Source organism: Labrus bergylta, chromosome 17 (assembly GCF_963930695.1).
Source record: "Labrus bergylta chromosome 17, fLabBer1.1, whole genome shotgun sequence".
Taxonomy (NCBI): Eukaryota; Metazoa; Chordata; class Actinopteri; order Labriformes; family Labridae; genus Labrus; species Labrus bergylta.
The window spans coordinates 25,381,114-25,391,387 of NC_089211.1; the positions used below are offsets into that span (position 1 = coordinate 25,381,114).

At 43.9% G+C, this 10,274-nt stretch overlaps 1 protein-coding gene across 1 annotated transcript; it reads right to left on the minus strand.

The window, feature by feature from the left end:
* Positions 1-3,517: 3,517 nt before the first annotated feature.
* LOC109998921 (zinc finger protein 703) lies at positions 3,518-8,841 on the minus strand. The gene is made up of 2 exons (XM_020653851.3): positions 8,199-8,841; positions 3,518-7,218 (listed from the first exon to the last, which is right to left on the minus strand). Exons 1-2 carry the CDS (start codon positions 8,430-8,432, stop codon positions 5,689-5,691), a joined length of 1,764 nt encoding a protein of 587 aa, XP_020509507.1. The 5' UTR covers positions 8,433-8,841; the 3' UTR covers positions 3,518-5,688.
* Positions 8,842-10,274: the final 1,433 nt, after the last annotated feature.

The following is a 10,274-nucleotide window of genomic DNA, read 5'->3' on the forward strand; positions in this document are numbered from 1 at the left end:
CTTCAGTTTGTTTACATCGCCAGGACGGCCGGCTGACTCCTCCCCTCGTGTATAAAGTAGTTTAATTGAGGGACTAGAGAAAAGAAGAATAACATACTGTACTCACTGCTTAACTGTGTTTCTAGATCACGCTCATTTCAGGTAAATTTACATGCAGTGTGAAGATACCAGCATAATAAAGATCGCTAGCATTAGCATGCTAACACAACAATGCAGCGCAAGTTGTTTTGGTTTCATGCTGGTGCTCAAGGGCGACATCTGCTGGATCAAAAAAAATCACATATAAAGCCTTTAATGTTCAGTACGTTTAGAGATGATCATCTTATGTTGGATGTTTGAATGGCATCACAAAGCGCAGCCAAGGCTAATGGGAACATTGTTGGTTTTATAGGTTTTAAGTCAAACGATGGCGCTATAAGAGATCAGCAAGTTGTTGTATTCATCCAGAACAAGAGAAAACACATTTGTACTTTATAACATTTTCTATGTAAAATCCATGTCTGTCATTCATGTTCCTGGGCAGATAAATGTTCTGCATGAAAAGAAACAACGAGACATCACCAGATCAGGATTCCTCTAAATTGTCCTCCCACCACAAATCCCCAATATCGACTCTCTCTCCATTTTCAAATCTCATCTCAAAACACATCTTTTTTAAACTGGCATATTCAGTCTGATCATTCCCCATCTGTGTTTTTAATGTTAATTTTATTGTTGTGTTGTTACTTTGTTGTTTTTATCTCTTCTCTGTAAGGTGATCTTGAGAGTTTTGAAAGGCGCCTTTAAAATACAATTTATTTTTATTATTATTAATTGTGATTCCAAACTGGTTTTGTTGGTCACCAATAGGTGGCATCCCAATCCAACACTGTACCTGTCACTGTGCATTTAGTCCACAAAACACAGCTGCACCCAAACTCTTCAAAAAAGCAAAGAAAATCCACCCAAAGAAAATAAACACAAACCCACAGAGACTATAACCCCAACACTCTGGCATGGACCGGTGACAACTCTTACACTGCATGTACCGGCAGCCAGCTCATTTGTTATGCTTAATAAACTAAGTGTGTCAGTTTTCTGGGCTGCATTGGGAAATGTGAAACCAGAATCCAGAGTGGGCCTGCAGGATCTCATGCCCTCCTGCTGAACTCAGACACCACCATCAGAGCGTCTCAGACCTTTTGAAACAGGAGCGCTCTCTCCTGTTTCAGAGCCGGGGGGACGGGCTGCTTTGACCTCCTGTGGCTCCCTTGTCAGAGTTGTGATTGACCAGTGTGGGTCATCTATACTTCGCCGAGGGTGTCACAGTGTCATGTTGCTAGGAAATGGCATATTACCGCTGCCAATCACGCTGCTGTGGACGGCGGTAACTTGAGCGTCTGTCAGGTCTTCATCTTGAGGACGTGCGGCTGCTATCGACTGCTATCCTACAGTATGTATGCATTACACCCTGATAGGATTGGCTCTTCCTTTTACGACAAAGAAAACACACTCACTGCCCGGGCTGCGGCTTTAAGGTGACACTGTGTTTACTGCAGGACAGAAGGAATGCGAGCAGCTGCATCCCTGTGGTTCTGCTTATGAGCGGCTGTCAACACGCGGAAGTAAAGCACACCAAAACTCATCCGTCATCTTCTTCTTTCACTGTAAAAATAGCCGATGTTTAAAATACTCTTAAGCGCCAAAGACAGGCTGACAGGTTAGTGGCAAAAGTTTACGTCTTCACTTCACCACTCTCCCTGAAGCGCTGGAGCAACTTTCTTCCAAAATGATATCCCAATTTTGTTTTTTTGATGGTTGCAACCTCGAATGCATCGGTCAAAAATGTCCCAATGTCCCAAGAGTTCATGCGGCTGAGATCTGAAGATGGTGGCCATATTGTATTTGTTACATAATTTTCATACTTATCGATCCATTCAGTGGTTTTTGTGCCCTCTGGAGGTGGGCAGTGTCACCCTGGAGACTTAAAGAAAGTCATTATGGGATAAAAACTTTGCGTTGATTTGCAGTGAACGGTGACCCTCAAACTGGACAAGTGGACCCAAACGAGGCCACAAAAGGCCGCCAAAAAGAGCGACCAGGAGTTTTGTAGAAGTTGCAGAGCATTTAAGCTACTTTCTGGAATTTGTCGACTACCTGTTTACGCCGTGTGGGTCGGTTATTTCTCACAAACAAAAGCTTTTATGATTTGACCCAACAGCCACTCTCAAAAGTGGAGAGAGAAGCATTCCAACATGTAGATATGGATGATTCAGATAATTGCATAAATGTGAGGATAACTCTGCACATCTTTAGAGAGTCTCACATGGAAGTCGTTCCTCGTCTTGTAAACGGTTGTTTGTTTTAAAAGAGGCAGATCTACTTATTTTAAGAGTGGCAAACTTTCAAACCGATAGATTCTTTTGTTTTCTTTAAATTTACAAAACTACTCAAGAACGACAGATAACTACTGTACAAAATTGACGTATTGATTGTACCAATTTTTAGCAGAAGAATGTGCGACGTTTTTGATCCAGTAGATGTCTCCCATGAGCTCCAGCATGAAACCAAAACAAACAGCTGTTTGGCCACGCCTCCTCCATCCTGAAGCCTCTGCTCTCCTCCAGAGACACACCTCCAACCCCCCTCCACTCACGTTCACACAAAGGGGTTTAGTGCAAGCAGCGGATAAAATTGTCCTCTGCTCGAGCTGCAGTCACCTGTGTCGTGCATTGTTGTGTTAGCATGCTAATGTTAGCGCTCTTTAGTTAGCTCGTAGCTTCACATTGTTGTGTTAGCATGCTAATGTTAGCGCTCTTTAGTTAGCTCGTAGCGTCACATTGTTGTGTTAGCATGCTAATGTTAGCGCTCTTTAGTTAGCTCGTAGCTTCACATTGTTGTGTTAGCATGCTAATGTTAGCGCTCTTTAGTTAGCTCGTAGCGTCACATTGTTGTGTTAGCATGCTAATGTTAGCGCTCTTTAGTTAGCTCGTAGCTTCACATTTCATGTAAACTGACACAGAATGAGCGTGATCTAAAAACTCTTACTAACATCCAAATAATCAGTGAGTATGTTCTTCTTCTTCTCTCTAGTTCTTGACAAAAACAGCTTTTATACACAAGGGGAGGAGCCGGCCGTCCCGTCCATGTAAACACGGCTCTGACAACAACACAGCCAGCGGGACTCGAGCTTCTCCCTCATTGTAGACAGTCAGGACTCAGAGACACATTTACACAGGACAGACTGGATTTATGAGATATTTATGTGGATCATGTTGATCATTCTTCCTTTAAAGTCAAGAAATATTTAAGATTCAAGACGACCATCAGATGTGTTTGAATTATTTCCAACAAGGAAGTCCCCTCTAAACATTAGTTTAATTGAGAAACGTGCAAATAAAGTGCAAAAGTTGAACATGTGCGCTTAAGAAACCAAAACTAATGATTAAATTGAGTGTTCCTTAAGCAATAAGAACATGAAAGCCTAAACTCAGCTTTTATATCAAATCAGACCCAAAGAAATGAAGACAACAGAAAATACATCCTCAATGAGATTTATTTAGCAAAATATGCCCACCCCCCCTCAAACTGGATACCACCACAAGGTGTTCCAGTTTCACATATAAAATATCACATCTCATTTGAATTAATTTGTAGAAATCAAAAAAGCCCAGCAGGCGTCCGTAGAGAGAGAGATGTGATTGAACATTCATTCTCAGAGAAGTGTTAAGACACGACGTATTCAGCATCTGTCACCCAGCTCGACTCTCTCCATTTATGTGGTGAACATGAAAGAAAGTCAGATTTCCCATGAAAATAAATACAACTTCTCAGTAGGAATAAACAAAAACAGAAGGAAACTGAAACAAATCATCACAAACCATGGGTGCTGAGTAAACAGGTGTGTCAAGCTTACATGCATCTCCTGCAGGCCGGGATTACATCGGTCCACGGCTGCAGCTCCTCGCAATCCCCCGCCACTCTACATTTTTCCTGCACTAAATCATCATCATTTGCAGCGAGAACCCTGAACATTCAAGTGCTGTTACGCAGCGTCCAACCGTCAATTTGCCGAGCCCACAGGGCGGCACGAGTCTCCCGAGGGGGCCGTCATGTCTGCTGCAAAAAGTATCCCAACAATGTGCCACAAGGAGAGTCCTCTGATCTTTAGGAGTGGAGCCTGATTAGAAACACCAAAATCTCATTTATTGTGTGTAAAGAAAGGGTGAAGATGCACTCAAGTCAAAATCCAGGACTTGCACTTTGATCCGTGTTCCTCTTGAATCCAGCCTTAAATCAAGTGGAAGAAAGCAACGCGCCGCAACTAAGTTCAAACGTAAAGGAAAGGTTAAGACATTTAAGAAAAGCTTATTCCCTTTCTGTGGGAAGTCAAATAAAGAATTATACCCTGGTTAGTTTAGCTTAGCTTAGCACAAAGCATGGAAACACAGGTGCCAACATCTAGTCTAATTGTTTGTTTGTATGTATGTGTTTATCTTGTTCTTGTTGGGAATAAAATACACATTCTGAATGGATATTACTAAATGGAAATATTGTTAATATGTAATAGCAACAAAGAAAGTTAAAAAAAAGGGGAAATAAAACAATAAAAGTGCCAACATCTAGAGTACCAAAAAGCATCTGGAAGCTCTGTTTTTGAGTTTTCCTTTCAGATTTTTTATTCTTAAAAACGTCGTACTATATCTAAATAGTTGTGTTAGCCCCTTGGGTTAAAAATGAAGCCAGTGATAAAAGTGATTTTGATATTGTTGCTATGATAGCTGCAATTGTAAAGTAGTTATTGCTGTTACTGTTGCGGTTAAAAATCATAACAGTAATGTCTTTATATGTATTTGATTTACTGCTGTCTATCTTCCTCGTTATCTGTGCTGGAAAGTAATTTAGATCGACAGTGTTGTGTGTAAAATGCTGTATAAATAAAGTTGTGTTGAGTTGAGAAGTACCTAAAACCTCCAGGCCAGCAGAGGGCAATACTAGTGTTAGCCCAGAGAAGTAGGATTGTACTGAAGCACAGGAGAAAGTGAGCCTGCTTCCCACTTGATTTGTTGAAAGTCTCTATCTCTTGTTTCAAATGTCCTCTATGACATAACATGATGTTTACGGTCTCATTTAGTTACCCACAAGAAAGCAGGGTAAGCTATCGGTCATGGCTACCTACAGTATGATTGACATGGTGCTACATAATCAATCTGTGTAACAGGATAGAGACATAGAGGTGTGCATTCACCTTCTTTTCAAATATGGGGACTTCTTGATAAAAAAAACAAAAACAAGATGGCCGAACGTAGAGCTTAAAAATGTAATGTTCTTATCAGATAATTGTATAGATATTTTTTTGGCTAGGAACAATAGCCTACCGCAGTCGTGTTTGCCAAGTAAAAAAACTTTAAAATGATCCCTTGAAGGCTTATTATTTTCACAGATGAAAAAAAAAGTGTGTAATAAAGAACTGAAGTGTTGCTGTTTTTTTATTTTACTGCCGTTTTTTTCATCCAAGCTAACCGTTTCCCCTGTTTCCAGTGTTTGTGCTAAGCTACGCTAACCAGATGCTGGCTGTAATTTCGTATTTGGAAGAAAGATATGAGTGTGTGGTATCAATCTTCTCGTCTGACTCTCCAGAGAACAGGAAATAAGCTTATTTTTCCAAAATGTCAAACCAATTCTTAAAACTAGTAAGCAGATGGTGAATCATTGGTATCCCAAGGCAGATGCAGATCCAAGTCTTTGACTGTAGAGGGCGTAATGAGGGTAGTACGGGCCTGTGGTGGGCAGAGAGTGCAGGGAGATGGAGGAGGGTCCAGGGGGCAGGTGAACCTTACTGTAAGGGTGATAGCGAGCTAATCCCAGGCTGTGGGGAGACCTGAGGGAGAGGGAGCCGGGCATTGAGCCGGGACTGCTCTGGTGAGGGAGGTGGAGGTGGCAGGAGGCGGGTCCAGAAGAGGAAACAGAGAGCAGCTTACTGTCCATTCCCACGGGCAGGGCCGTGTGCGTGCGGAGGTGAGCCAGGAGCTCGTCCGACGTGGCAAAACGTTTGTCGCACGGCCCTGCAGCCGAGACCCAGTTACAGGCATGGGGAAGGGGGTCATTCGGGAGCATGAAGCCGTACGTGTAGAGAGGGTGCGAGAGGGAGGAGGAGACGCTGGAGCTTTGGTGGAGGGAGTGGAGAGGGTGGGAGGGGTACACCAGGGGGAAGTTTGATTTGAGGGAGGAGGAAGGGTCGTGGATGCAGGAGTTGCAGTTGCTTCCGCCGAGGTGGGACACGCTCGGGTAGCTTAGGCAGTAGGGATCCCTGCACAAACCCTGCATGAAGGAGGGAGGGGAGGCCCCCGTGAGAGGGCTGGAGCTCGGGTGCTTTCCCGGGACGCCAAGGCTTCCCATGCCGAGGTTTGGCTTTGTCGGATCCATACCGTGAACGAACTGAGACGGGTAGCCTGCGTACGCCCCGACTACAGATCCGTGGTATCCCAAATTGGAGGCGGGCAGGGGGAAAAGAGGCTGGGTTGTTTTGTAAGGAGAAATGGGTGTAATGCGACCGGGACCCAGGTTAGGATGGGAGGAGTCCGCTTTAACCCCCTCGTGGTTTGAGCCTCCGTCGGAGCTGCTGTTGCTACAGTTGGTGCTGGCTCGAGCGTGGCTGGAGTTCGCATCGTGTGGACTGTCCGAGATCCTCTTGCTTACATCCGCATCTTTTTTCTGATGATTATTATTATTGCCGCTCGTGCTGGTTGGACTGCCCTGCTCGTGTGCAGAGTCGCCGCTTGTAGTCTGGGAGTGGGAGACCGGAGACTGGCTCTGTTTTTGGGGCTGAGCGTGTCCAGGTGGGGTGGTGCTGCCCGCTCTGGAGTTTGGTGAGGCAGCGTGCGACGGGTAGGACTGCTGCTGTCCCGTGGTCAAACTCCCATTAGTGCTAGAGTTATTAACATTATTGCTCGGCACCCTGAACCCGACTTTATCGCTGTTGTTGTTGGTGGTGCTGCTGCTGCTCACTCCGTCTCTGCGACAGTCTCCGCTGCCTTTGTTGTAAGGCTTGAAGCTACATTTATCATCCACAGAGGGGCGGCGCTCGCCGTGCTTCAGGCTGGATGAGCGACTGCCGGACTCCTTGTCCCCCGGGCTGCAGGAGGAGGAGCCGTGCTTAGAGGAGGACGGAGGGTCTGGTTTGCCGATCTGAGAGCAGGTCTGAGCCAGCAGGGCCAAGGGACTCTTCTTGGCATCCAGCTACAAGAAAAACACAGATTCTGATCAGCGTTGTCATTTTTCTTTTTAATGTATTCTGCCCGGAGACAGAATAAGTCAGAATAAGACCCCCCCCCCCCCCCCCCCCCACCCCCTGCAATGGACATGCTATCATCTGGTAGCCTGAAAACTCCTGATAGTAACTTTATTTAAACTACAGCTGCCAATAATTTTTAGTTTAAGTGGTGATTATTATTCTCAGTTAATCACTTTGTGCTTGTAAACAACGAAAAATAGGACACAGCGATTCGTGGAGACTCCATAATCTAAGGGAGTGTCTTCAAATTGCCTTTCTTGACGCTAGTTTGATTTAATCTATAAAAAAATATAGGCTGGTCCTGCCATTTTTTTAATAAACAAAAATCTTTATTTGGTAGCTTTATCTGCTGCTTTCATTTGTTATTAATGACGAAAAACAGATTTTTTGTTTTGTTTTGTTTTGGTGGAATTATGCAACATTTGACAACATCCCCTAAACTAGGAGGGGTATTTTATTTTTAATTTTTTACATTTTATACAGCAAATGATTAATAAGTGAGTTAGGAGATAATTAACGGACATATGTGACAAATATACTCACTTTTTAACATTTAACAGAAGTAAAACAACAAACAGATTGTCCAAATACTTTGTTTTTTCTGCGTTTTTTAGTTTATTTACGCTCAAGATTTAATTTAATGAAGTTGTCATGACTATCAAAACTAATCCACTGAAGACTATATTTGCATCATGGGAGAACGGCGAGGATTGCATGTGCCCTGTAAACCCTTCTTAAGTCGAAGTAAATTAAAATATTGGTCTCCTGCTCCGGAACTCTTTAAGATTTATGTTCGCTGTCACAGCCAATGACATTGCAATAAATTCAGATTTATATTGTCATGTTCCGCGTCCTGCTGTGACACCAGGAACACCGCACTGCAAATTAATAAAGTGCAGTATATTCTCAAAAAGTCAATAAATACCTCGATGCTGACTGGGGCGGACGTCAAAGGCTGTAAATATTCCGGGTGCAGCAAGTGTCCGGTGTGCGCAGTCAACATCTTGAGGACTCGGATGGGAAGCCGCTTTGCCTGCCGAAGTGGGTCCAGTGGGGTCAGCAAGTGGACCACAGCGCCGGGACGAGACTTGGCACCGTGGCTGGTCTCACTGAGCTCGATCCGCGTACTTTGTCGATCCGCAGCGGGGAGATATTTCATTGGTGGGAGGGCGCTGCGCTCTGGAGACTGCGTGCGTTATACTGTCAGTCCGAGGTGTTCAGGCACAGGTGATGTTTAAAAAGTAATCCATGCAGACGTGACTCATCCCCTCCTCAAAAAGGAAAAGACAAACACAGCTGGACGTCCTGAAATGTCCCGAGAGGACGGAGAAGCCTCTCAGTCCGTTTGAGGCATCGCGCTCTCCAAAAACGGCTCAAAATTATTCCAGTTTAAAAAAACAAAAACCTCAAAGCAGACGTCCGGAGAGAGAAGCAGCGCAGAGTGAACACAGTGTCCTCTCCTTTAAAACCATCAAACACCAAGGTTGTACTTTAAAGATTCCCAGTACGAGAGGAGGAAACGTCCCCAGTTGCGTGTGTTCAGTCCGGACTCCAGCAGCTCACTGATCATAGAGGCAAGACTTCAAAGTGTCCGCTGGGTGGCCCCGCTTCAGTGATGAGGTGGGCGGGGCTGATACGCAGGGGGGGGGGCGGGGCTTCCTCAAAGAGACCATGCCTCCTCTCCTTTTGACTTTTTTTCCCCCTTCAGTGTTGGAAAATATATTTAGATCTTTTATGTAATAAGGCTGAAGAAGAAAAGCCTCGATGTAGGAATCACACAGCCGCAAGAATCAGAGTACTCATTTTATTTTGAAGTTTTCTTTGTTTTCTTTTCAACCAAAAACACAAAGAAGATCATTTTTGTTCCTCTGAGGCAGTATGTAGAGAAAGATGTATTAACACTGAGGTTTTATGTAGTGCACAAGAAACAGTTAAAGATACATTAAAGTGGTGACCATCTGTTTCCCTCTGAAAGGTCAGCAAAAAGTGTGTAAACGTTTTTCTTTCAAAGGAGAATCTGCACTTTGTGTCAGAGCACAGATCTACTGATACTAGAATGAGCTGAAAAGGATGAATCAGTTCTATCTTTGCATTTCTGTGCTGGGAGCAGGATCAGTCTCAGGCTGCCCTGGCTTCTCAGTGGCCCTTACATGTCAGCTGATCGCAGACACAGCCTCTGATTGGTCGAGAGACAAAAACAAGATGGCAGCCACCACTTTAGCAGAAAGCTAACAACACTATTTCACTAAATATTCCACATAAATAATCACGGATGACCTTTGTTTTTTGATGGAAGCGAGTGGAATTTATGGTAAATTACCGGTGGCCGCTATTTCCTCTGAACCGAGGCAGCGAGCCGAGCGCAAAGGATGATGGTCTCTGTAGTTCCCAATTCAAGTAAACAAAACTACTACTACTTTTTTGTCTTGAGTTTGACTCGGTCTCGATCCCTAAGGTGTTGTCTCAGAGCTCGGTTAGTGTGGTCTTGACTTAAACACTAATGCCATGTTTAAGATGAGGCTGTGACCTCTAGTGGCCAAAGTGATTATTGCAGGGGAAAAAGTGGAAAATTGGTGACGCAGTTTAAAAAAAACGTTTAAAAGTTCCCTCTGGGGTATAACCTGTGGTCGATCAAATGCGCCTTAATATTAATATATTGCTTAAAGGGTGGAGAGAAATTGACGCTTGCTGGTAAAAGTCGCTCATAAAGATCTTTCATCTTTAATTTGATAATTTAATTTGACTCAGAGTCCGAAACAATCCAAAGAAACATTCATCAGTCCTCCTTTGTGTTTGATGTATTCATCTGCAGGCCATGATGTTTCTCTTGTGCTGTCTTGACGTTTTGTTGATGAGGAGACTAATAAAAGAAAGAGCATAAAATCTGTGGGTTTTTGCCCAAACTCTTGTCATCCATGTCTAACAGGAGAGATCGCATCACACTCACAGATTTTGCCCTCAGGATCCAAAAAGTCACCAGAAAAATCATGAGTGTCGGATC